The sequence below is a fragment of the Pelodiscus sinensis genome, chromosome 31, assembly GCF_052426305.1.
Source record: "Pelodiscus sinensis isolate ZL-2025 chromosome 31, ASM5242630v1, whole genome shotgun sequence".
NCBI classification, from domain to species: Eukaryota; Metazoa; Chordata; order Testudines; family Trionychidae; genus Pelodiscus; species Pelodiscus sinensis.
This window is the reverse complement of record NC_143082.1, coordinates 16,663,681-16,690,464: the sequence shown is the minus strand read 5'-3', so window position 1 is coordinate 16,690,464 and position 26,784 is coordinate 16,663,681. Positions and strand designations below refer to the sequence as shown.

Here is a 26,784-nt window from a genome sequence, read left to right as displayed (position 1 = left end):
GGAGGCAGGCAGGACTGCTTCCCTCCGGCCCTTCCTTTCCTGTGATGCAAGGACCCTGCCTCCCGTCCCTGGGCCAAAGGCTCCGGGGGAGCAGAGATGCAGAACTGTTACAGGCACGGCAGCGACTGATTTACTCACCCACAGTGACGGCCCATCACCTCCAGCACAAACGTCCTCTGGTGACTGCAAGAGAGGGGAGAGAGCGCACCCGGAGTTACAGCCGCGCAGCCCTGCCACAGAGCTAGTCCCTGCACAGAGACCGCGCCCACATGTCGCGGAGACGCAGCAGCTCAGAGCGGCCGACTGGCATTCACAGTTATCAGTGTCAATAACGAGAAGATGGAGCCGGCTTTGCTCGGGTCCTTGCCTCACTTCATTTGTCTTTTTCGTCATTGAAATCATTGCTCTGGGGCAGGCTGGGGAGGAGGGGTTCAGTGTGCCGGCTGCCCCAGGGAGAGCGGACAGCCCCAGGCCTCTCAGTGCACCAGCTTGCGGCCAGGTAAGAAGCGCCTCTCCATGGCAACTGCAGCTCCAGCGGGCACAGATGAGGGAGGGGTCCGTGTCCCCCAGCAGGGGCAGGTCCAGGTTCATCCCTCCCCTCCCCTCCAGCCAGCATGAGGAATGCAGAAAACTGGGCACTTTCCCCTCGCTCCCTGATGAAGGGGAACAGCCAGCAACGTTCCTGCACAAACCACGGTAGGGGAAGCTTCAGTCCCCTCGCCCTCCCAAAGGGTGCCGGGGGGGACACTCCAGCCAGCCCCCTTCACCTGCCTGGTGAATCTGTCTCTTGTGCTTTATGGTTTTATGAGAAGCAAACCCATTCCAGGCACCTCCCGTTTTCCTGGCACAAGCAAACTCTGAGCTTGCTTTAAGTTCTAGGAGAAAGCTGCCCACCAAACGTGGTGGTCCTGGCTCTTACAGACGGATGGACAGCCAGACGCACAGCCTGACAAACTCTCTCAAACTTACTGTAGGTCATCTGGATGCGTCTGGGCCCAGGGTCCTTCACACTAAGTGCTGCACGCACTCACAGAACACAAAGCCACGTCCCTAGAGTTACCCAGGGCACCGGACAGGCTGGGTGCAGGGGACATGCCCTTCAGCCCAGGCAGCCCGCGGCTGAGGCTGAAATGGAAGGGGGGAGGCGCTGGCCCCAGCCTCACCTCTGGGCCGTCGTGGTTATAGCATCGACTATCTCCATGATCCTGTGAAGGGCGGAGTCGGTGCCTATTGTCATGTCCGTGCCGCAGAAGTCGTTGTCGATGGAGCCGACCATGCCCACGATGTTCAGGTGACTCGAGTTCTTGGTTTCCTCTGCCGTGATGCCACCTGCGGAGAGATTCCCCGGGCCCCTTGGAACGCTGGCGGGGAGGTCGCGACCCGAGAGCGCAGCAACGGGCCATGCTCACCGAGGAGCCAGCCAAGGCCCAGTGAACTCAAGGATCTTCGGGTGCAGCCCAAGTCACGGCGTGCTAGGCCCGAAGGGACACCTGCCCACCTGGTCTACTTCCTGCACATCAGAGGCCGCTCAGTGCCACCCGCAGGAGACTACACTGGTGGGCCAGAGCAGAGGACGGCAGGGCCCCTCCTGAACGGCTGCCTCTGCGCTGGCACGGAGGTGATTCAACGTGGTGCACACAGGCCCTCCAGGGAAGTGACTCCCTCAGGTCCCTGCCAGTCTGACGGGCAGAAAATTCCTTCCTGACCCTGCCAATGGCTCCTTTCGAATCTGAGCACGTGAGCCAAGCCCCAGAGAAAGAGACTTCTCAGTCCCAGCTCCGCGACGCGTCGGACCCCTCGCTTCCTGCGTGCTGAACGAGGAGCAACCGCTGGGACGCCGGGGAGGGGAAATTCTCTTCGTGAAATTTGTTTCCACTTCCCAGCAAGCTCTGCGGGCGCGCCTGTCCCCACTGCACCATCCTATCACCATGGCGCTCTGCGAGGGGTGTGCCTGGGTGGGGTGTGCCATGGCGCTCTGCGCGGGGTGTGCCTGGGTGGGGTGTGCCATGGCGCTCTGCGAGGGGTGTGCCTGGGTGGCGTGTGCCATGGCGCTCTGCGAGGGGTGTGCCTGGGTGGCGTGTGCCATGGCGCTCTGCGAGGGGTGTGCCTGGGTGGCGTGTGCCATGGCGCTCTGCGAGGGGTGTGCCTGGGTGGCGTGTGCCATGGCGCTCTGCGAGGGGTGTGCCTGGGTGGGGTGTGCCATGGCGCTCTGCGAGGGGTGTGCCTGGGTGGGGTGTGCCATGGCGCTCTGCGAGGGGTGTGCCTAGGTGGGGCTCACGCACGCGAGCAGTAGTGACACCCGGGGGCAGACAAGCAACCTGGGACAAGAGGCCCATATTACGCGGTGTCTCGGGAATGGCGTGCGCTGGGTGAGTGGGTGTCGGGGGGCGACAGCGCAGATGGGCCGTTGTCCCCTGGGGAGTACACAGGGCTGACACCGCAGAGGGAGCAGGGCCCTGATCCTCAAAGGTATAGAGGTGCCTGTCTCTCCCAACGCTAGACAGATTTGTCTTAGTCTCCAAGGGTTCCAGGACTACCTCTCTTTTTAATGCTACAGACTAACACGGCTCCCCCTCCGAGTTTCATTGAAGTCAGTGGAGGTTAGGCCCCTACGTTGAGGATCGGGGCCCAGGTGACGGGGGTGGCCAGTTATTTTGTAGCTAAGGTGGGGGGAAGGAGGCGGCTGTGGAGCAGAATTTCTGGGGCACTGCGGTGGGCTGGGCAGCTTCATCCCCCTCACTCCACAGCAGTACCTGTTTTAACCAGCTCCATTAGCAAATTACTCCACTCGGCCCGGAAGGTGTCAGCTCCGGTCAGGCTGCCGTCCCCCCCGATGACGCACAGGTTGGTGATGCCTCTCTTCACCAGATTGCGGGCAGCTTTCAAACGGCCCTCGCGTGTGCGGAAGTCCTGGCACCTGGCGCTTCCAATAACAGTGCCGCCCTGGGAAGGAGGCAGGAGGTGGGTGAGCAGGAAACCCCCTGCGGCTCCCTTAAAATGCCTGGAGCTTGCACTGATCTTTCTGCAGTGGGGTCAGTTTTGCCCTGAGATTCAGGCCTGAGAGTGAGACTCTGGGTTGGAACAACCAAACGTGCACGTTGGAAGTTGGGGCGTCAGAGAGGGAGGCCGGACTGAGTTCATCTGGGGGTGGCACCCTGGCTCGAGACGGGCACAGCCCTGTTCCCTCCAAGCCCTCGGGAGTCCTTGTTTGTGCAACCCGACCCGAGGGCTGGCTGCCTTCATCTCTGATTTCACGTTATTTTCGGTCTTAGACATTCGTTGTGACCCCAGCCTTGGGGCTATCATTACACGCAAGTTCCCGGGCCCTGGCTTGTGACCCTGCTGAAGAAAAGGGCAAGATGCAATCATTTTCCTCCTGACAGGAATGCCCTCCATGAAACTGCAATGACCTTTAAAGTCATCCTCTCCCAACACCGCGGGTCCGAGGACAGCAACGACCTGGGCTCAGGGGGACTGCAGTGACTGTGAGTTAACAGCACCTTTCCCTGTCCCTGCTGCTACCCTGCTGTTCCCGGGGATGGAGACAATGGACTTTTCGGGGATTCAGGGCCTGCCTCCTGTTCCCCCACAGTGCATGCCTCCAGTCGCTGATGTAAGACTAGGTGGGGGCGGGCCTTGCTGTGTGCCTCCAGAAGCTCCCTTTGGCTGGGTCTGCCCTGGGAAGGGTTGGATCGACGTGCAAAAGGGAAAACCGGTCAAACTGTTTTTTCTGCCTCCCACGGTCGACATTTCATGGCCACATGGCTAACATCCTGTCGACAGATAGAGCAAAGCATTGTGGGTGAGCATCCCACAGGGCATTGTGGTGGGAAGGCAGAGCTGATCTTTGTGCATCTTTGGGATTCCCTCCAAGTTCTCCCACAGCGCCCTCAGCTGCTAGGAGCAGCATCACGAGGAGCTCTGGGAGCGCTCCGGGCTGAGGAATGTCCAAGCAGCACGGCCGTCTCTCCAGCCCTCCCCCTGCAGCAGGTTCCTAGCAGGGCAGAGCAGGAGCAGTCCTATGATTTGCTCTTTGTTCCCCAAACAGAGTAGCTCCCTCAGCTGTCAGACACTCCCATAAGCTTAGAAAGGGGAGGGGTGCAGGCCTGCAGGGCAGTAGAGATCACAAAACACTGAGTGCAGCCATCAGGGCAGGCATGGTGAGACACTGGTAGAAGCCAGTTCTCTTAACAACACAAATAGCAGTGTCCCATTGACTTTCTGTCAACAATAAAGGGAGGAGAAAAAACAAAAGTCTCTTGCAGGGATGAAAGTTTTTTGTCCCCTGAAATGGGTGTTTTTCCTGACAAAAGTCACATTGCAGTGTAAACACTCACTGTTTGGTTGCCAATAGGCTGGTTTTGGTGACAAAAGGTACCAGTGTAGCGAATGCCTAAGGCTCTTGTGCCGCTGTTTGCGCAGCAGGCAGCAGTGGGAGGGGAGACATAGCCGGAAGAGTTTCTACTCCTCATTCCCATGCATGTGCAGATTCTGCCCTGCGCCGTCCCTCCAACTCAGCTGAATTGGTGTGGAAGGAGAAGCATTCCGAGCTTCCAGGTATCCCAGGCTAATCCCAGGGCAGTCCAGCAGCACACGGCCCCCTTTGCTCAGGGCGTGTCAGACACTCTAGATTCGGGTGTAATGTGTCTTGGGGTACATCTACATTGCACACCTATTTCAAAATAAGCTATTCTGGAGGAAATACTCCGGAATAGCACATCTACACTACAGGGAAGCCTCATTATCAGTCCGAGGCAGGCTTCCCTAATGTGGACATGCTACCGCGATTTAGAGCCGCAGTAGGCGCTGGGGAGTAATTACTCTGGATGGCCCCGGGGAGGAGCTATTTCGAAATGGCAGCAGTGGAGTGTCCACACTGCCGCTATTTCGGAAGAGGTGTTGTTCCTCGTGGGATGAGGTTCACAGAAGTCGGAATAAGCCATCTGTTATTTCAAACGTGTATAGAAATAACGGAACTGCTGTGTAGATGGGCCCTTGCTATTTCGGAATAGCTGTGCGGTGGAGACGCACCCTTACTTGCTGGTTCCACCCACGTACCACAAGGCAGGAGGAAAAGCGCGTTTCCGTTCCCGCCTGCTCGAGGCCCTGCCTGCGCCCTGCCCCGGGGGAGCCTTCGCTGCAGCGTTAGTGCCTGCACTCTGCATGCTGTGCAAGTGGCCATGAGCACGAGTCCCACGGTCCTTTGGCGTCCAAATCCCACTGAACCCAGTGAGAGGGAGGTGCCCAGCTCCTACAGGCCCCTTTGGAAAGCCCAGCCTGAAGACTGGCCCAGGGCGCCTGCTCTCTCACCCACAGGAAGGGGATTCATGCCAGGGCTTACCAGCTGCAGCATCATGGAAACGCTTTCCCAGGTGGCCTCCTTAATATTGTCGCCGCCGTCCACCAGGCCTTGGTAGCCCTAGAAGGGAAGGCAGGGGAAGGGGCGTGGGTGCTTCCCTGTGCCACCCACTGCTGCGCACTCAGCCCTAGGCACTTCCTGCTAGGACAGAGACAGTAAGGGATGGGCACAGGCTGCCCACTGGGCCTGCGGAGGAATGTTAAGCAGAGGGAGCCTCTGGCTGAAGGAAACCATTACCACTGAGACAAGCACTCCCTTCCCCTGCCCATAGGCCCTACCAAATTCCTGGGCCAATTCCCTCAGTTTCCCAGTCACAGCATTTTAAGGGTTGTGACTGCCATGCTTTCAGCTGTTTCCGTCGGGCATGTCGCAGGTGTAACTGGAGGGTCCTGACCCATAAAGGAGTCGGGGGAGGTCGCAAAGTTATTGTATGGGGGTTGCGGCATTGCCACCCTTCCTTCTGGGCTGCTGCTGGCGGCGGCGCTGATTCCATTGCTGGGCAGCTGAAGACTGCCAGGCAGTGCCAGCAGCAGCAGCAGCGCAGAAGGGCGGTATGATAGGGTATTGCCACCCTTCCTTCTGCTGGCTTGGCGCTGGCTTCAGAGTGGGGGGCCCGGCCTACAGCCACCACTCCCCGGACATCCAGCTCTGAAGGCAGCACAGGAATACGGGGGCTAATATGCATGTGACCCCCCTGCAATCCCTTTAGGGTCAGGACCCCTGCTTGGGACACGCTGGGCTCCCTTGGGAAGCCTGAACGGTAGAGGGTAAAAGCACACCAAAGACCAGATTTCATGGTCTGTGATGCATTGTTCATGGCTGTGAATTTGGCAAGGCCCCTCTCATATCCCACCCAATCCACTGCAGGATTTCAACCATCCAGCAGCTACTGATCTTGGAGCCTGACTCCCCCTGGCTTGCTGTAGACTCTGAGGATTGCATGGAACATTTGGGGCAGATCCGGGAGGAGGGGGTTGGGAACTGAAGATCACAGCAGATTTGAGTTTGGTTCTGAACAAAGTGCTCTCGGTGGAAAACTCGTCCTGGCAGTCTAGGCACAATACAGGATGGCAAGCAAACAACAGACAGGCAATACCATGAGACACGAGGCGGGCGAGGTGATATCTTAAGAACAAAAGGATAAAAGAGTAAAGCGAATCCAGAAGCATTAGGAGCAGTATGTCCTGGGGAAACATCACAAAACACGTTTCACAACAGCTCCTCTGGCCCTGCGGCTAAGCCAGGCGAATTTTGGTCTCAGGAGAGGTCCTGTCTCTCAGTAGCTCTGTCTAGATGCAGACAGGATGCTGAGGTTACTCTGGGGGTATAGTTCATGGAACTGGGGAGAGATATTTATTTCCCTTCTTCTCACCCTTTGCAGTGGGGATTTTTCTAGAGCTACATTAATTGAGATTTAAGTGCTGTTCAGACATTACGCTATTGCAGTCCCTGCGAAAGCAAAGAGATGCAGTTCAGAGCAGAGGCAGGGAAGCCCTTAGAGAAGGAAACAGTCGTACCAACCTCATGAACAAAGTACACCTTGGCGCCTGTGAAGATGCCCACTCGCACCACGGCCCGGACAGCTGCATTCATGCCTGTGCAGAGCGGGAGAGAGAAATCACTCTTGTAGGCAACCCACCTGCCTCTCATCCCCCCGTCTCTGTGGGACTTGGCTTCTCATTCAGTAGCCACTGCAATTCAATCCCAAACCGCTGTGCACAACAGAAAAATGGTCAGGTGACATTCTCGGTCCTCACCATAGAGGAGACCAGACACGGGGAAGGAACTTCAAGAGCATCTGAGGCCAGGTCTACACATACCGGGAGAGCGATGCTCCGGAGGTCAGTCTTCTGGGGTTCGATTTAGCGGGTCTAGGAAGGACCCACTAAATTGACCGCTGATGCTGCCCCTGTCGACCCTGGAACTCCACGGGGTTGCAAGAAGTAGGGGAGTGGACAAGAGAGTTTCTGCCATCGACCCCCCCGCTGTGGGGACACTGCAGAAGTTCAGCCTAAGATTCGTCAACTCCCTACGTTGTTCTCTTAGGTCAACTTTCTCCAGTAGTGTAGGCCTGGCCTGAGTGAATTAGGAGCACAGACGCCATAGAAAGCCAAGTCTGAGTACTTCTAACTCACTCAGACGCGTTTGGCCTCTGCAAGTCCACGCGGTTCCCTCTGCTCCCACGTCACGTGTGGGCAACGGGCAGTGGGTCCACACAGCAGCTGATGTCCTAGCCTCCGCCCTGAGCCCATCTTGTTCAAACATGCCGGGAGCTGGCTGTGTATCATGTGAGGGGCTCAAGGCCAGGGCCATCCTTACCCATACACAGCTGAATGTGGGGCACCGCTGGGTCTTACTGTCCACCGCCCGCCTCTTCCTGCCCCTGTGCTGTGGCTCTGTCTCCTCGGGAGAGGATCTAGGGGAGTGACAAAGCCTGGCAGAGCGATTAGCAGACACTGAGCCTGGGAAAGAGCCAGTCCAGGGGGAATGAAGCCATTCCACGGGCATTTGCCAACCCAGGTAGATACTGTCCGGGTCTGAATTTACCATGTTTAGTCGACAGGACCTTAGTTTAAAACTATTTCATGCGGGTGCTGCTGCCGATCGTACAATCACATCCCTAAAAAATCCTCCTCCCTCCATCGGGCACAAGGCACCAGTTTGACAGTGGAGCGCAGGGCCCCCAAGGACGGCCCCACTCAAGGCTACTACACTGTGTCCCATCCCCTCGCCTGCAGGCGCTGCCGGCACAAAGCCCTCCCCAGCCTTCCTGTGTGTCTGCAGGCTCTGGCCCATGCACCTGATCCCTCAGATGATTTTCACATTTTATTTTTGGTCTGCTGACATTTAACAATAAGTGCCTGCAGCTCTCCCTGGCACCCGGCGCGCCTGTGTGGCTGGAAATACCCCAGTGGGAAAGGGGTTGTAATCCAATCCCAAAATCCTCCTCCGCCCCAAGGAGAGACCTCGACCACAGCCACCCTCCTTGTGTGGACAGTGGCTTTGTCTGAAGGCAGAAGGAGAGTCTATGGGTCCCAAGTCAATCCTGGATGAGATCCTACTGACAAACTATAATAGCAAGGGGGGGGAAGGAGGGGAGATTAAGAACTATGTCACAGGAAAAAAGATACTTGTGCTCAGCAAATTCAAACCCGAAATTACAACACAATTCAGAGGGGAGGAGTCACCACTGGAGCCAGGGACGTGGTGGATTTGAATCAAGAACGAATCCCTTTCTGAAAGCTCTGCTCCAGCTTGCAGGGGCCCAGAGCGAAAGGTAATCTTTACCTTTCCACACATCCCAGGTGGTTTCTCCCCGGGGGCATCGGCAGCTTTGGCGGCTGTCTCTGAGCCCAAAGGGCTTGCAAAGCATCAGCCTGAATTCAGGTGTGAGACTGTTTGACCCTGGCATTGTGGGATCTCCATACAGTCACCCAGCTAACGGCACCACTAGCCATGGCTGCTGCATTGCTAAGCGTCACTGCTCCTGGAGCATCAGGCTGTTCACCTCCAGCCCTGCAGCCCCCACCTCACCCACACATCCCAGATCAAAGCCACCAGGTCTACCCTGCCCCTTTCTTCTCCCAGAGGGGCTCTTGGTCCACTGCCCTCAGCAAAGGGTTCAGGGAGACCCCTGTTCTACCCTCCTCACTCTGAGGATGGGCATGTCACTGTCCTGCCCCATGCTGCAAGCTGCTGCATCTCCCACGTGGGAGGGGAGTTCTGGAGAGTTGCTAGATCAGTGGAGGCAGAGCGAATGGCTAGGAAATGCCAAATCACTGCTAGCCCGGATCCTCTCCCTATGACCTTCCTGCACAATTTATAAGCCTGAGGGAGTCTCCAAAGTTTCTGAGCTATGCAGATCCTCTGTGGGATGCACAGCACGAGAGCACTTCCCAGAGCGAGAGACAAACAGAACCCAGCCAAGAATCTGCAAAAGTAACTAAGGATTTGGGGTGCCTTAAAGAGGCCTCACTTTCAAAGGGTGGAGACTCAGCACCTTCTGAGAATCTGGACCCTAAGCAAGCCTTAAATATCGGGCTCCTCAAATCTCTAGTCACTTTTCAAGTACTCAGCTGACACCCACAACATCCGCATTGTGAAACAACTTCCCTTAAAACGAGCAACTTAGGAAATTCCCAGCCCTAAAAAAGCCGGAGTTAGGTTTGTTAAGCTGGAGTGAGGTTGCAAATACGGATCAATAACTTAAGGGAATCAAACTTTATAAGAGTGTTGTGATTTGGAATGAAATCAAACCTGGGAGGGGTTGCAAGTGGCTTTGAAGGATAGGGTCAAAATTCAAAATGATCTGGACAAACTAGAGAAATGGTCTGAGGTAACTGGGATGATGTTTAATAAAGACAAATACAAAGTACTCCACTGAGGAAGGAGCAATCCATTTCACACATACGGAACGGGCTGCTACTGTCTAGGAAGGAGTACTGCAGAAAGGGCTCTAAGGGGTCATAGTGGACCACAAGCTAAATATGAGTCAACAGTGGGACACTGTTGCAAAAAAGGCAAACATGATTCTGGGAGGCATTAACAGGAGTGTTGTGAGCAAGACACGAGAAGTCATTCTTCCTCTCTACTCTGTGCTGATTAGGCCTCAGTTGTGTCCAGTTCTGGTTGTCACATTTCAAGAAAGATGGGGAGAAACTGGAGACAGTCCGAAGAAGAGCAATAAGAATGATTAAAGGCCTAGAAAACATGAGCTATGAGGGAAGACTGAAATAATTGGGCTAGTTTAGTTTAGAAAAGAGAAGACTGAGAGAGGACATGATAGTGGTTTTCTAGTATCTAAACGAGGCTTAACAAGGAGATCTTGCATGATTTCAAAATAAAAAAGGAGTCCTATAAAAAATGGAAACTAGGACAAATAAAGGATGAATATAGGCAAGCAACACGGGAATGCAGGGGCAAGATTAGAAAGGCAAAGGCACAAAATGAGATTAAACTAGCTACAGGCATAAAGGGAAACAAGAAGACCTTTTATAAATACATTAGAAGCAAGAGGAAGACCAAGGACAGGGTAGGCCCACTGCTCAGTGAGGAGGGAGAAGCAGTAACAGGAAACTTGGAAATGGCAGAGATGCTCAATGACTTCTTTGTTTCGGTCTTCACCGAGAAGTCTGGAGGTGTGCCTAACGTAGTGAATACAAGCAGAGAGAGGGTAAGTTTAGAAGATAGGATACACAAAGAACAAGTTAAAAATCACTTAGGAAAGTTAGATGTCAGCAAGTCACCAGGTCCTGATGAAATGCATCCCAGGATACTCAAGGAGCTGATAGAGGAGGTATCTGAGCCTTTAGCTATGATCTTTGAAAAATCATGGCAGACAGGGGAAATTCCAGAAGACTGGAAAAGGGCAAATATTGTGCCCATCTATAAAAAGGGGAATAAGAACAATCCAGGAAACTACAGACCGGTCAGTTTAACGTCTGTCCCAGGGAAGATAATGGAGCAGGTAATTAAGGAAATCGTATGCAAACACTTGGAAAGTAATAAAGTGATAGGGAATAGCCAGCATGGGTTTGTGAAGAACAAGTCATGCCAAACTAATCTGATAGCTTTCTTTGATAGGATAACGAGCCTTGTGGATAAGGGAGAAGCGGTGGATGTCATATACCTAGACTTTAGTAAGGCATTTGATACGGTCTCGCATGATATTCTTATTGATAAACTAGGCAAATATAACTTAGATAGGGCCACGATAAGGTGGGTGCATAATTAGCTGGATAACCGTAGTCAGAGAGTTGTTGTTAACGGTGCTAAATCCTGCTGGAAAGGGATAACAAGTGGAGTTCCGCAAGGGTCTGTTTTGGGACCCGTACTCTTCAATATCTTCATCAATGATGTAGATATTGGGATAGAGAGTACGCTTATTAAGTTTGCAGATGATACCAAACTGGGTGGGGTTGCAACTTCTTTGGAGGATAGGGACATAATTCAAAATGACCTTAGCAAGTTAGAGAAATGGTCAGAGGTAAACAGGATGAGGTTTAATAAAGAGAAATGCAAAGTGCTCCACTTAGGAAGGAACAATCAGTTCCATACATACAAGATGGGAAGCGACTGTCTAGGAAGGAGCATGGCGGAAAGGAATCTAGGGGTCATAGTGGACCACAAGTTGAATATGAATCAACAGTGTGATGCTGTTGCAAAAAAAGCAAATATGATTCTAGGTTGTATCAACAGGTGTGTTGTAAGCAAAACTCGTGAAGTCATTCTGCCGCTCTATTCTGCACTAGTTAGGCCTCAGCTGGAGTACTGTGTCCAGTTCTGGGCGCCACATTTCAAGAAAGATGTGGAGAAATTGGAAAGGGTACAGAGAAGAGCGACAAGAATGATTAAAGGTTTAGAGAACATGACCTATGAAGCCAGGCTTCATGAACTGGGCTTGTTTAGTTTGGAAAAAAGAAGATTAAGGGGGGACATGATAGCGGTTTTCAAATATCTAAAAGGGTGTCACAAGGAGGAAGGAGAAAATTTGTTCCTCTTGGTTTCTGAGGATAGGACAAGGAGTAATGGGCTTAAAGTGCAGCAGGGGAGGTTTAGGTTGGACAGTAGGAAAATCTTCCCAACTGTGAGGTTGGTTAAACACTGGAATAAATTGCCCAGGGAGGTTGTGGAATCTAAGAGCAGGTTAGACAGATATCTGTCGGGGATGATCTAGATGGTGCTTGGTCCTGCCATGAGGGCAAAGCACTGGACTCGATGACCTCTCAAGGTCCCTTCCAGTTCTAGTATTCTATGAAAAGCCAGAATATTCTCAGGGTAAACCTTGAAATGCAAAGTATATTCCCCTTAACTCTTCCCCCATTGTTCCTCCTACCTATTCCTGTGATCATGAGCTAAGCGCCTGGCTGCCCACTAGCCTCCTTCAGGCTTGATAGCACACATAACGAGGTACTGAGCAGGGGGGCTGGTCCACACATTGGCAGAGCACTGGTGGGTAGCTGCTATTTCCACAGCCCCTGACTCTCCTCCACTTTACCCTCCAGGCTCCTGCCTTAAACGTGCCAGAAGGCCATCCAAGGAATGGCACTGCCATTTCTACCCTTTACTCTCTGGACGTATCCCATAGCTCCTGGAGTCTAGTAGCTTCTTCTGTGGCATCTGGTGCCGATCACCACCAGAGACAGGACACGGGGCTAGCTGGACCTCGGGTCTGAGCCATTCCAGCTTCCTTTAACATGCTTGTGCTTTGCCTTGTCGTAAATCGTGGTGGATGTGCTCAATGGTATCTTCACTCCAAGAGCTTATTATACAGTTATGTGGAAGGAAGAATGACCCAGTAGACAGAGCACTTGCTTAGGTCCTGTGAGACTGGAGATTCTTAAGCAAATCCAATTCTCTGTGCTTCAGTGCCCCTATCTGTAGAACGGGGTGCATAGACTCAGACCCATCTCCCATAGCTGTCTGGGTTCCCTGGGCTTAGGCGGAGTAGAATCCGAGTAACAGAAATGTATTTTACTCAGCCCAGTCAGTAGGCAGAACTGCCCGCTTGATGCTCCCAAATTTAAAATAAATACAGTATCTACCCCCCCAACTCCATAATCAATGACCTTGGAATGGGGCACCTTTCACACATCAGACTGTATCTGTTATCTGATGGCTTCTGAATGCAATGGTGTGCCATGCCAGATCTCTGCACTGCTTCCAAGCAGATGTTCAAGTCACAAGGCCTCGTGGCCACCTGAGCCGGGTTGGTATCTGATCCAAGATCACATGGTATGATTTTATTGCGAGTCTCTTGAGAGTTAATGTTCTCCAATCCCTAGCTTCTGGAGACACATGATGCATCTCTCAGGTCTCGATTAAAAAAAGAAGTATGTTTGTAGTCTTGTGGTCATGGAAGAAAGCTTGAAAACAAGACTCCAAACAGCAAAGAAAGAGAGACAGAATGTACTGTTTCCGTCACATCTCCCCCTCCAAAAAAAAAAATCCCCTCCTGATTTCTATGCCTGTCTCAGGATTTTAGGAGGTGTAACTCATGATTTTGGATGCTCCGGGAATACTGCATTTAAGCACCAAAATAAGGATTGGCCTTCCCAAAAGGGTCTTGTCAATGTATCTATGCTGCACACATTGGTCACCATTTAAAAAAACGACTGGTTTTTTTAAAGTTCCCAACTAAGCGGGGAAAGCTTAAACCAGCAGCTCTCAACCAGGGGTACGTGTACCCCAGGGAGTGTTAGAGGTATTCCTGGGGGCACATCAACTCATCCCAACATTTGCCTAGTTTTACAACAGGGTACATAAAAAGCACTAGTGAAACCAGTACAACCTACAATTTCTTCAGACAATGACTTCTTTACACTGCTCTGTAAACTATACACTGAAATGCAGGTGCAATACTTGTAGTCCAACTGATTCATTTTATAGTTAGGGCTGGCTGAGAAAGGGAGCAATTTTGCAATAACAGTGTGGCTGCAACACTTCTGAATTTTTATGTCTGATTTTATAAGCAAGTTTTTTTTCTAGTGAGGTGAAACTTTGGGGATACACAAGACAAATCAGACTCCTCAGAGAGCACAGTAGTCTGGAAAGGCTGAGAGCCACTGCCTTAGAGGAACCGAATTCCTCCGCATTTCCTGAAAATTTCCAGCCACTCGGTTTGGCTCTCCCCAAACTGAAGTCCCCAGATCCTAGTCTCTTTTGAAAATCATTTGCACTGATTCAAACAGACTCCAAACACACTCGGTGCTGCTCATCTCCTTACCCTGGGCGTCTCCTCCCGAGGTCAACACAGCGATGGCTTTCCCGATCCCCAGGTTGTGAGTATGCTCATGTTTTTCTTTTGGCTGCAACATTTTCTTGGCTGGAATATAAAAATAATATATAGATTGATGAAGGAGAGTCCCTTCCCGGGTGCCTCTTGCCTGCCCGAATCCCACACAGCCTCTGGGAGCAGGACAGTTGCTTGCAGTCTCCTTTCAAAACACCACCACTCAGTAAACGACCAGCCAAAATGTCATACCGTAAATTATACTCTGTGCAGCGTCAGCCACACCTAAATCTGGATGCACATGATAAGCTGTGAGTGTGGGACCAACAGATACAGACTTTGGCAGAGCAGCTGGGAACGGCTGCTTTGGGCCCTTTGAAACAGGCTGTTTAAAGCGGTTTGTTAGTTGCACTGATTGTACGCACCACTGACCTACAGACACTGCCCTGCAAAGTAACAAAGCCATGTGGTGTGAGCTGAGATTTAGGTTTGCAACATCCCAGCACATCTAATACTGTGCATACCTCTGAGGGGTTTTTCTCAGATGTCCCTAATCACTGCAGGGCAGCATACAGCAGCTGGCCAGCTAGGAGAAGTATCAAAGTATCAAATATGCTACTGAGTCCAAGGTCTGAAAGTCCCACACAGCTTTTGCCAACACAAACACCATGTGCCTGCTCCTCAGTTAAGGTAAGGCCATTTTAGACTGCATTGGCCTTACACTCTGCCACTGACATGCTGAGTGGACTTGGACATGTCACCTCACTGCCCAGTGCCTCAGCTTTTCCATCTGCAAAACAAGAAGAATTATAGGGATCCCTCTTATAAAGCGCCAGCCTCTAGGGATGAAAAGCCACCCCAAGAGTTAGATTTTATTAATAATCAAGTGTGAGTGTAAATTACATTTATGTTCGTTTTAAGGCCCCTTTACATCACCAGCGGGGTATAACGTGACCACAGTATAATTAAGAGGCAGGTTCAAAGGCACATCACATTCTCAGGTGGTGTAAGTCCCAAACTGACATTCCAAAAGACCCGCTAGATGGCAGCCATGCATACCTTCCAACAAAACAAGTAAGAGTGGAGACTGGAGAAATCACCAGTGAGAAAACAGGATGCAGTACCTGAGTGTTTTGGGGCGGGGTTCTCTAATGTTAGCACAAAGGTGATTGGAACCTTTGTTGTTTCCTGGACACTTTGCATGAATGTGCAACTTGGTCCAGGATTGGAGGGGTGGGGGCGGGGCTTGCATTTGATACACTGCACCCTTAGCGATAAAGCTACAAAAGCAATGATATTATTGCAGTAGTTAGTGGGGAGGAGACATGAAAGCAAATTAGTGGCAAATGCGGAGCCACCCAATCAACCTAACCTGAATATCTTAGGGCTGGCAATAGCTCACTGAGAATCACAGAAACCACATGCACCTACTGGGGAGACAACCCCAACCCAGGTCCCATTGTGGGGTGCATCTCACCAGTTGTTCCAACAAGGGGTGAAATGTACCCCCTATCAGAATGGGCTGTCCCTCAAAATCCACTGGGCTCTGCATGAGCCACAGAAGACCAGGGCTATGGACACAGAAGACTCATGTCTCTTGGTTCCGGATGCCTCCCATCCCCTTCCCTAGCTCCCCTGACCTCCTCTAGCAGTAACTCCCCTGGGCACCTCTGTCTGACGGGGGAGTTCCTCGCTATGGAAACAGGGGTGGGGTATCCCCCTTTCCTTGGGACTCTCCAGAGGGGCCAGCGTGCTGGTGCCAAATGACAGCTCTCAGTGTCAGCTCGGGGCTTCCCTCCCCCTCTGCAGACCCCACCCCATGGAGGGCTCTTCGTGGAGAGAGTATGTCCCACCGCAGAGATGGTTTAGGGCTTACCCGATTCTCTCTCATGCCAGATCTCCATAGTCAGAGGGCATTTGGGCCAGTCGCCAAGGAGAGTCAGCAAGTCAAGCCCCCGAACCAGCATGGGGCTAGAGTCCCTCAGGAAGCCAATGGGGAGTGCCAAACACCCTTCAGTTCAGTCCCTGCTCTCAGGGCCTGCTCTCTTCCACGACAGCACGGATTGTGATGTCACTGGAAAGTCTAGGCAACGGTTCCTTTGTTCACTGGGTAGCTCGTCTCCTGGGCCCACATCTCCAAGCCAGGGCTGAGGGGACCATCTCTCTGCTGCCTCAGAAGGCAGCTAACCAGGAAGACTTTTTTTTAAGCTGCCTCTCAGCTCTGTCCCACAGTCCCCTTCACAGACAGCGCTATTTGGCTGCCAGCTCCCCCAGAGCCGTCTGCTCCAGCACACTTGGCTGGCCCCGGACTCCTGATCCCCAACCCAGCAGGGCAAGGAGTTCAGATGGAATCCAGGTCTGCCTGTCCCACGCTACGTGAAGTGATTAGTGGCTCTAAAGAACAGGCTTTGAGGGCCAAGAACCTGATCAATGTTTCGGCTCCGTAGGCCCATTGATTTCAATGTCTCCGATTTACTAAGTGATTTAGAAATACATGTTGCGTCCTTCCCACATTCTCTGCTGCTATTATTTGAGGTATATCTGAGGCTCCTCATGAACGCGGAGTCCAGCTGCACTAGGTGCTGGACAACCACTTTGTCAGAGATGGTCTCTGCCCCAAAGAGCTTGCTGTTTCCCTCCTTTGCAGATTGGGAGAGGGCAAGAACATGATTCGGGAAGGTAGTAAGCACGTGCATCACTTCAGCACCTGGCTTCAGAGAGACGACTCACATGGGGCTGACCCAAAGTCTGTGAGACTTACCTGAGATCAGATGGGGGGCAGCGTGCGGCAGTCAGGTCTCCTGAGTCAATTCATAGAGTTTAAAGCCAAAAGGGACCACTGCAATCAGCTAGTCTGACCTCCTGCACATCACAGGCCACACGACTCCCCCGGATTAGTTGCTGTTTGAACTAGTGCATGTTTTAAAAAAATAAATCCAGTCTTGGTTTACAAATCGCCAGTTGAGGAGGATCCAGTGCAGCCCAGAGTAAGCTGTTTCAGTGATTAACGGTCTTTGGTAACGGCCTGAGCCTTATTTCCAGTCTGAATTCACCCAGTGCTTTAACCACAAGACTCCTCTCTCACACCCAGCTTGGCCAATGAATGGGCAGGAATGCAGCAATGACACAATGAAAGTCTGTGCTGTGTTGCGGATAGGATTTGCCTGAACCAGCTAGTAGAACAATTCTGAACAACAGCCACCCTTGTTAACAAACCCACCACAATAATAATCAGTGCACTACCAGTTCACGAACAGAGGAAAGTTGCACTAATTGGCAAACACATTCCTGAGCTGCAGATTGACAGCTTAGTTTTAATCACTGCACACATTCCCCTTGTCAACGGTCTCGGTTGTGTCCCCAGGAAGAGAGGTGCAGGGAGCTCTGTAGCTTGTCAAGCCTCTCTGTTAGCATTTAAAACCCTTCTTTATTAAGTCAATGCCATGAGCCAGATTTGCACTGCACTTCCCTAGGGCTCTGAGGTGAAGCACTGGGGCCAGTTGACAGTTTTCCATTTAAACTGGACAGCTTTCATTCCTGGGGAGCAGTGCACCTCCTGTCCCTGGGTCAGCTGTAAAACCCAGCCTTGTACTCAGCCTGCCACGGCTGAGCTCATTCTCCCCGACTGGGTACTCAGTGCAGTGAGTGCTAACTCAACCCCAGCTGAGCCATCCATCCAGATTTCCAGGGATGTAAAAGACCAGATCCAGCTTTGTTATCACTACGATGGCCCATGTTTGTAAAGCACCTGCCACCCTGGGACGGTGGCATGGTGGGTCCTGGTATCTGGGAAGGGAAAAGCAATGACACTGGCTTCCTTATCTCTAGGAGCAGCACACTGCGTTTGCACCCATGCAAAGAGCCCACTTACTGGTTATTGGTTTGGCAGGCACCAAGAACAGTGCCAGCAAACAATAGGTCTGTGCCTACACATCCGCTGAAATCCCCACACCCTCCTCCTGACATTCCTACTCCAGCATCTCTCCCTGCTCAGCCACTAATGCACCACCATCTCCTGCCCTCTGCGGTACTTCCCTCTTCTCCAAGCAGCTTCAGCTGTTTCAATGAAAACCTTTTGGTGACCCACTGTAATCAACCAGACAATTACTTGAGGAATAAAGCACTCCCGGGTGCAAGCAAAGACAGTTACAAATCTCATCCCAGGCCTTCAGCCACAGATGACTCATCCGCCTGCAAATATCAAACTCCACTGACCTGGTGGCTCCTTTTTGTTTTGGGAGAACGGGAAGAAGCTGAAGAAAAAGAAAACAGCAAAAGCAAGAGACACAGAAATGAAAAGCTTGGACCCAATGACAGAGAGGTCCAATGAAGTCCACATAACCGGAAAGTGCCAGCCTTCCTCCCTTGTATTTATAGACATTATATCAGCCTGCTGGAGCAGCTGCCTCTCCCATGCCTGCCTCTTACTGGCTGATGTAAAGGGCACGGCCTTACATTGAAAGGGTTTGAATCGCATGGCCCTGAAAACTAATTTTAAAGAACAAGGCCTGATTCCCACTTGAAGCAGCCTTAGTGTACGTCACTGGCAGCATAAAAGTGCCTTGAAGTGAGTGTGTCTCCCCACACACAGAGGGCCACTGTGGCTGATTTGAAACTGCAGCTCTGCCATTAGCCCACAGCATAGGAAGTGGATGAGGGCTGTAGCTGCAGTGTACCACACTAGCCCATAGGAAGCAGACAGGTCAGGGCATCTTCACATTGCTCCAACTTACACCAGGAGTCTGGCAAGGCACAGCCACAGAATACAGGAGATGCCAAAGTGGCTTCAATCTGCCTTCAATCCCTCCACCCGAGTGCAGAAAAATAAATGTCATCGCTCTGATGTGCCATTATTTTATTTCTTTTGTAAATGGTTAATTTCAACTGCTCAGCAAATTCAAGTTACAAACAGAACGGCCTCTTGGATTCTCACGGCAGAAAGCACCCTCGCGATTTGAACAAACAGCAGGACCGTATAGAATTCTGCTGGAACTTGCACACAGGCTCCTCCCCGGGGAGTTGGGGCTCGCCATTCATCACATGAAAAGAAGCCCCCAGTTAATGGCACTCCCAGTTCAGCTAAGGATTTCTGATCACCTGGAGGCAAATAATTAACCAGACTGATTCATGGGCATGACTGAGCAGCCAGAAATCATAAGGACAGTGGTTATCATTTCACTGAAGTGCTTTGTAATGAAGGGCAGTGCCCTAGGGTCTGGTACCACCCCACATAAGGAAAGAAGGGGTCAGGAACATACCAAGTTTTCCTCATTTTCATGACTCCTCCAGCTGAAATGTATCTTAAGGAAGTTTCAGCAGAAGTGTGTTACTGAAAAGCATCTGGGCTGGCCTATTCCCAACTGGAGAGCGCAGGATAATGTATTGGGGTTGAAAAAAATTTTCAATCAAAAATGTAATTTTTCAGCCAAATAAAATTAATTTTTGAGGATCAAGTGTTAAAATTGAACTGTTTTCACAATACATTTTGATTTTGAAGAAAGCTGAAAACTCTTAACCAGCTGTGAGATTTGTAGAGCACCCAAATGATAGGGCCTTTGAAGACAAACACGAAGACAAAAAATACACAGCAGGCTAAAGGCTTGTTTCCTCTCGTGTTGCAGTGGCATTAGGTGTAGTTTGTATCAGTGTCACTTTTGAGAGTAGACAAGCAGACCACACAGTTATTGCTGTCCGGCCTCCGGTGTGGACACACTCACTCTGCTAGGAATGCCTTCTTCTGGTTTAAACAAAAGACAGGACAATGTAGCACTTTAAAGACTAACAAGATGGTTTATTAGATGATGAGCTTTTGTGGGCCAGACCCACTTCCTCAGATCAAATAGTGGAAGTTTAGTTTGTGTCACTGGGGAACAGGCTTAAGATAAAAGAACATTTTAAAAAAGCCTCACTCAGGCCAAACTAAAAGTAAACCAGCAGAGTCCCCAGGTGCACGAGGCAAATCGTGCCTGTGCTAGTTCCTAGAGAGCACCCAGAGCGCAGCGGGTAGGTGCTTAGGGTCTCCATGGCTCTGAGCGCGCGAGGGGCTGGGCCCCAGTTCCCTTGGGGGTTTGTTCTTTAATTTCACTCTTCGTGGGCAGCGAGTTTTGAGGCGACCCTGGAGGCTCCGTCCCGCCGAACCTCCTAACCCAGCTGCACCCCGGGGGGCGCGGGGCAAGTGCCACCAGCAGGCAGCGTCACCCCCGGGGCCCCCAGCTCCCCAGGCCCCGCCCCCCCGGGGCCTCCAGCTCCCCGGGCCCCGCCCCCCAGCTCCCCAGGCCCCGCCCCCCAGGGCCCCCAGCTCCCCGGGCCCCGCCCCCCCGGGGCCTTCAGCTCCCCGGGCCCCGCCCCCCCCGGGGCCTCCCCCCGGGCCCCGCCCCCCCGCGGCCCCCAGCTCCCCGGGCCCCGCCCCACCCCCCAGGGACCCAAGCTCCCCGCCTCCCAGGGCCCCCAGCTCCCCGGGCCCCGCCCCCCCGCAACCCCCAGCCTCCAGGCCCCCCCCCCAGCTCTCCAGGCCCCGCCCACCAGGGCCCCCAGCTCCCCAGGCCCCGCCCCCCAGGGCTCCCAGCTCCCTGAGCCCCGCCCCCATAGACCAGGCTTCCTCCCCAGGCCCCGCCCCCGCCCTGGACGAGCCTGCCGCCGGCACCGCCCCTTTCCCGACCTGCCCCGCGCCGCGGCGCTCTCCGGAGAATCACTTCCGGTCCCGCCGCCGGGCTTCCCGCCGCTTCCGGCCGCCGCGTTGCCGGGGTCTGGGCGTGAGGGGCCCGCGCGCTCCGGCCTGTTCCGCTTCCGGTAAGAGACCCCGGTGCCCCCCCCCCCCGGGGGCTTTCTGAGCCCGGCCCCAGAGCCCCGCCCCCCTCCCCCCGCGAGACACGGACCCGCGCGGGCCCCCCCCCGCCCCCGGCTGTGTCCGCCGAATGGCTCCCAGCCCCCCCCCGAGAGCTCCCCGGCCCCCCCCCCCCCCCCCCCCCCCCCCCGAGAGCTCCCCGGCCCGTGGTGCCCCCCGGCCCCCCCCCCCCCCCCCTCAGTCCCCCCCCCGAGAGCTCCCCGGCCCGTGGTGCCCCCCGGCCCCCCCCAGTCAGTCCCCCCCCCCCCCCAAGAGCTCCCCGGCCCGTGGTGCCCCCCGGCCCCCCCCCCCCCCTCAGTCCCCCCCCCCGAGAGCTCCCCGGCCCGTGGTGCCCCCTGGCCCCCCCCCTCAGCCCCCCCACTCCACCGGGCTCACATCTTCCTGGCAGAGTCTCGGACCTTCTCCTTCAGCCCCGGCCGCGGTGCCCGCGTGCTCCCTCCTCCCTGCCCAGGGCCTGTGTCTACAAGCCTGAAACTCTGGACAGGTTCTGCAGCAGCCGCCTGGCTGCGGGTACAAACCTGTGCGCAGGTTTTGACGTTAAGGGCTTGGCAGACAGCTGTGAAGAGCGCAAACCCCTCCGCAGCACCCGGACCCTCCTCAGGTCACCTTTCCTTCCCCCCAGCCAGGCTAGCATGGAGCCCACCGGGGAGCAGGGGCCGTTTTCCCTCTGCCTGCTCAGTGGTGGGGGGCCAAAAGCAGCCTCTGGCTGTGTCTTCTCCCCTCCAGGCTTCCTGCCTGCTGTATGACCATGGTGATATGAGTGCACCGTGTTGCATTTCAGAAGCATTTTAGAGAAGTGTATATAGTGGTGGGTAACTCACCACTCAGCCAGGTGTCCAGTAGACCAGATGAGAAATAGGAGTGCCCCAGGAATGAGCATGTAGGAAAGATGACAGCTGTCAATGTTCGGTGCAGAAAAATGAGTTCACAGCGTAACAAACGGAAGCTCTTAAACCTTTGCATAGCAAGTTCCAGCTCTCCTGCTTGTCCCTGCGTTCTTTTTCATTCAGGGAAAGCTAGTGTTGGCCTGGACATGGCGTTCAGCATTTGTACTAGGGATGTGAACATGTAAATGTGTACACAGTTATACACAGCTTCCCCGTACCACTGTGCTGCTGCTTCTGCCTTTTACAAGATGTAGAGGTGGGGGGGGGGGAGGTGGGACACTGTTCCTGGGAAATCGCCTGCCCCCACGCTGCTGCTCGGATACAGAGGTAGCAGCGGAGGAGTGGGGCAGGTGGCCCTGGCATGTAAACATGTAACCCTCCCCCTGCATGTAAATGTATAACGGCTGACATTTTCAGTGGTTACATGTTTACCTACATAATGCATTTTCACATCCCTAGTTCATACTTCATTTGACTCTTTGAGGCCCCATGTGTTGTGTGAGCTGTGTCTGTAAATGTATTTTTTCTGTTCCTTTTCAGTCCTATTGAGTTTTATCTTCTGTATCAGTGATGTGAGCAGTCTGGAAATGGGTAAGTGTGCTTGCATTTCTGTTTAACCATGTTAGAGAGTGTGTGTTTAGTGTATGTGCAGGACCAAACTCGGGGAATCTAAGTGCTGCCTTGACACACCCAGACTCTAGAATGGGCCTTTTCTCTGCGTAATATCACATAAAAGAAACTTGCAGCTAAAATGTTCTTGTGTTTTTACTGAAGAAGCAAAAAGTGCAGTAAGTGTATTAGGAGCCAGGTGGGCAGGCCGCCCGGCTCAGTTTCAGCTCGCGCCAGGTCCAGGAGCTCAGACACCCCCCCCCCCCCCCCACCGCTCCTTTAGACAGGGGCTGCCTTCACCCCACTCTGCTGCCTCTTTATCAGAGGCAGCAGCCCTGGGCAACAGGCAGCCGGTCCAGGGGAGCTGTTTTTTAAACCAGTTCCTCTCGTGGACCAGTGCCTGCTTGGCACCCCACACTGCTGCTGCTGATACACTGGCTGCCAGCCCCATCCCTCGGGACTATAGAATAGTCGACTAACTGATAAAAATTCATGAGGTTTCTCGACTATTAAATTAACTGATATTTAACATCCCTACGCACTAGGTCAGATTGCTTCTCATATTCTGGCATGTAAATGGTTCTTGCCTATCTAACAACTTTATCATTTACCAGTGAAAATTGCATAAGAGCTGGGTGGGTGGTATTATTGTATTATCATGATAAAACTTTTATTGGCTTCCTTAGTGTCATTTATATGAGAGGGTTGAATGATTTCTGAGGATTAGAAGCAAAATGGGACACAAAACATTCAGGTATTTCCATGAGATGTGGGAATGTTTTCCAACTATAGGCAAAAGGACTGTGCCTTTGTTTTGGGGTTACTGTTTCTCCTTGCTCTTTGCAATATGCTCAGCTGCTTTTACTACGGGCATTAGCTGGAGGGAAGCTCTTGTAAAGTGAGATTGCATGGACAATGCCTCCTTCATTAGCAGCCCCTTGTGAGAACTGGATTCAGAGCTGTGTTTCCTCAGATGAGAGTGCTGATTCTATGAGGATGGAGGCTGGTGATGCAACATTGGCTAATCACAACTCCATATTCAAGGCCTTTTCTCTACAACAGACAACTACTCCAAGGGATCCGCTTTCACTGTCTGATGACAAGGTTTGGGATCATTCTTTACTCATGTTCAATTTCACATTTGCCAATTCGAGTTGTTTAAATGCATCATTTTGATTTAACGTTTCTATTGGTCAAACTTCTTTTTAATCTGCTCAAGAGCCAGTTTCAGAACAAATTCCCTCTTTAAAACTCTTTCTGCTGTGATACCATTTGACAGTAGTTAGGCAACTGGTGTGCTGAGCCTGTGACAGCTGCTGTTCATGTTGACTGGTTTTGTCTCCTTATGTTCGTGTGCTCTCCCTGCCTACAGATGTATCCACTTGTGGTCTCTTGTTTTACACTCAGATTGTAAGCTATTTTTGTTGTGTTTGTACAACACTGAGCACAGTGGACCTGGTTTGTGACGGGGTCCTGAGATGCTATTACAATATAAACGAATAGAGGATTTACCCAGGATTGCCTCCGATCCCCGGCACCCCTCTCCCATTTAGCATTGTGGCCCTACGGCCAAGGGGTTTAGGGCGGGGGCACTTACCCAGTCCAATGGACAGCAAGATGGTGAGCCCCAGACCCAGATGGCCACTGTCTTACTGGTGAGGCTGTCCCCACTGGTCACTGCAGTATAGCTCTCCCTCCAGTCAGCCCTCTCTCTTTCCATGTTATGGAAAAACAATTGAATTACAGGCACATCCTGTTTTCTTGGCACAACCAAACCCCAACCTTGCTTTAAGTTAGGATAAGAGGAAGCTGTATACTGAATTTGGTGGTTCTAGCTCTTACCATGTAGGAGGAGTTCTTGAACAAAAGGACTCGTAGATGGACAGACAGACACATGTTTCTAAAATAGAAAAAAATCTTTGGTACCGAAAAGTGTACAGCCTGTGTTTACCAATCAATGTAGAAAGCTTCACTTCATATAGACACACAAACACACTTAACATTCATACATCCTGTAAAAGGTACGTGCACAATCTGTAGAAGCTACGCATGTGTTCGGATACACACAAATATGTGTTTTGTGGAAGCTACACCCTACGCACACATCATATGTAAGCTATGCACAATTGCATACACTTATTTTTGAGTCAACCAGGCTTTTGCAGAATAATGAGACTTACCAGTGTAGGTCTGAAATCAGGTTGTCTTCCCCATATTGTGGTGGTGAAAAACTTAATATTTTACTGCCATCTCAAAAAAAAATCACTGCAGAATTTTGTAAACTTCCTGGTGCTGATAGTATCATCTTAAACACTTGCCATGTTGCCAGACAAGTGTTGACAGTAGAGACATTAGGGCTTTATTGGTCATGCTCTGTCATTTTTCTTTGAGTAAGAAGCTTAACAGTTAATAATTTTGATTCTCTTTTTGTGTAGTTTTTACCAAACAAGTTTGGCAGTTTGGAGAAATCTTTTACATGCTCAACAGGAAATGCATCATGCAGTCCAAGTTACTACTCAGGTAAAACATGAGTCAGTTCAGTTACACAACCGGTTTTCCTTCCATGCTCACAAATTACAACATTGCATTAAAACACACTAGCTCAAGCTGCTCTCTTGCTCTGCCAGTCACTATTTCAGATATCATCTTAGGGCTTGTCTACACTACCTGCCAGATTGACGGGCAGGGATTGACATTTTACATCTAGTATAGATGTGATAAATCAGCTGCCGAGTGCTTCTGTCCACTCCGGTACTTCACCAGAATGCGAAGCATAGGTGGAGTCAACAGGAGAGTGTCTCGCATCAATAAGTAGATCTAAGTATGTTGACTTGAGCTACCTTATTCATGTAGCTGAAGTTGCGTAACTTAGATCAATGGCTCACAGCAGTGTAGACCAGGCCTTAGGCTGGGAATTGCAAAGGGAATTAGGGCCAGATTCCTCTGAATATCTCATTTTCTTACTTCTGGGCTGAGTTGTGGTTTTGGAAAGTGACTTGGGAGGTGGTGGGCATGAGGAGTGTGGATATTTCTAAAGGCATCACTAAGGCCCTGATCCTGCAAGCTGTTCCATTTGGTTAGAGTCTTACACATGCAAACAGTCGCACTGAAGTCAAGTGATGCCTGCAGGCCTTTAATTCTGTATTGCTGGAGTTCAGCATACAGGCTTTTCATTTACTGTTTCTCTTCCAGCAGAAGTTCCATCCTCTGAGAGTTACCGGGTGTCAGGAGAATTGAGAACATTTGGACAAAGTGCCAATGGACAGTGGAGGGGCTTGATACCCACGCTGGGTTCTATGTCACAGAAACCTAGAATGAATCGAAGCTTGTATCTCGACACTCGCAAAACCCCAAGGTGTGTACAGTGTTGCTCCATGTTTAACACTCTTTCACAGGGTCCTCATTAGAAACATTCCTCTAAATCCTGTGGTGTGGAGTATTTACTGCCCCTTCCCCACCCAAGCGGCATGTCTTTAAAAGCCTTTGATAAACAATTCCAAATTTGTTCATATACTAACAACATTTAATGCAGCATTGAATGAGTAATAATTTCATGTCCTCATAGAATCATAGAACTGGAAGAGACCTCAGAAGGTCATCAAGTCCAGCCCCCTGCTCTAGGCAGGACCAATTCCAACTAAATCAACCCAGCCAGGGCTTTGTCAAGCCGAGACTTAAACACCTCTAGGGATGGAGACTCCACTACTTCCCTAGGGAACCCATTCCAGTGCTTCACCACCCTCCTAGGGAAATAGTTTTTCCTAATATCCAACCTGGGCCTCTCCCACCACAACTTGAGACCATTGCTCCTTGTTCTGCCATCTGTCACTACTGAGAACAGCCTCTCTCCATCCTCTTTGGAACCTCCCTTCAGGAAGTTGAAGGCTGCTATCAAATCCCCCCTCACTCTTCGCTTCTGCAGACTAAACAGACCCAAGTCCCTCAGCCTCTCCTCATAAGTCATATGCTTCAGCCCCCTAATCATTTTGGTTGCCCTCCGCTGGACCCTCTCCAATGTGTCCACGTCCTCCTGGAAGCCAAGGTTCTCCTGGGCCCCCCAACTGCTATCTTGCATGCATGGTAGATGTGTCTGAAAATCTTATCAGTGTTCTAATTTGTCCTCTTCAGAAAGTTTGCATAGAATATAGCCCTGTGGGTGGGTGGGTGGGGGGGGGGGGGCGGGCCCTTCACCAAGATTCTTAAGCTCCCAATCAAACAATAGAATATAGCCCTTTGGGAGCTTAAGGATCTCTGTGAAGGGCCCCTCCCCCATCCAATCAAACAATAGCTGGAGAAACAGTCTCCATGACCCTATAGTCATTTTTTGCCATTCCGTAATCACTTGGCAGCCAAG

General features: G+C 51.9%; 2 protein-coding genes across 8 annotated transcripts in view; one reads left to right on the top strand and one right to left on the bottom strand.

Moving 5' to 3' along the window:
* PFKM (phosphofructokinase, muscle) overlaps positions 1 to 18,486 on the bottom strand; it is a 36,491-nt gene extending 18,005 nt beyond the window's left edge. The window contains exons 1-7 of one of the 2 annotated variants that reach the window (XM_006139070.5): positions 18,306 to 18,486; positions 14,085 to 14,183; positions 6,881 to 6,954; positions 5,342 to 5,419; positions 2,754 to 2,943; positions 1,164 to 1,329; positions 139 to 183 (exon numbers count right to left, since the gene is read on the bottom strand). In XM_006139070.5, coding sequence (XP_006139132.4) covers positions 139 to 183; positions 1,164 to 1,329; positions 2,754 to 2,943; positions 5,342 to 5,419; positions 6,881 to 6,954; positions 14,085 to 14,183; positions 18,306 to 18,471 — 818 coding nt within the window. In that variant the 5' untranslated portion in view covers positions 18,472 to 18,486. Of the gene's footprint in view, positions 1 to 138; positions 184 to 1,163; positions 1,330 to 2,753; positions 2,944 to 5,341; positions 5,420 to 6,880; positions 6,955 to 14,084; positions 14,184 to 15,966; positions 16,101 to 18,305 lie in introns of those variants that run through there. The other variant, XM_025179474.3, reaches the window with a different exon arrangement.
* A 2,261-nt stretch (positions 18,487 to 20,747) lies between these two features.
* The window catches only part of SENP1 (SUMO specific peptidase 1), a 33,193-nt gene continuing 27,156 nt past the window's right edge, over positions 20,748 to 26,784 (top strand). For 3 of the 6 annotated variants that reach the window (XR_016348149.1, XM_089774598.1, XM_089774595.1), the window contains exons 1-5: positions 20,748 to 20,879; positions 22,362 to 22,412; positions 23,362 to 23,534; positions 24,866 to 24,950; positions 25,623 to 25,785. Coding sequence is in view for 5 of the 6 variants with exons in the window: in XM_089774598.1 (XP_089630724.1) it covers positions 22,409 to 22,412; positions 23,362 to 23,534; positions 24,866 to 24,950; positions 25,623 to 25,785 (425 nt within the window). In the remaining variant the exon portion in view is untranslated. The remainder of the gene's footprint in view (positions 20,880 to 22,361; positions 22,413 to 23,361; positions 23,535 to 24,865; positions 24,951 to 25,622; positions 25,786 to 26,784) is intronic. The other 3 variants (XM_089774597.1, XM_089774596.1, XM_075916621.2) reach the window with 3 other exon arrangements.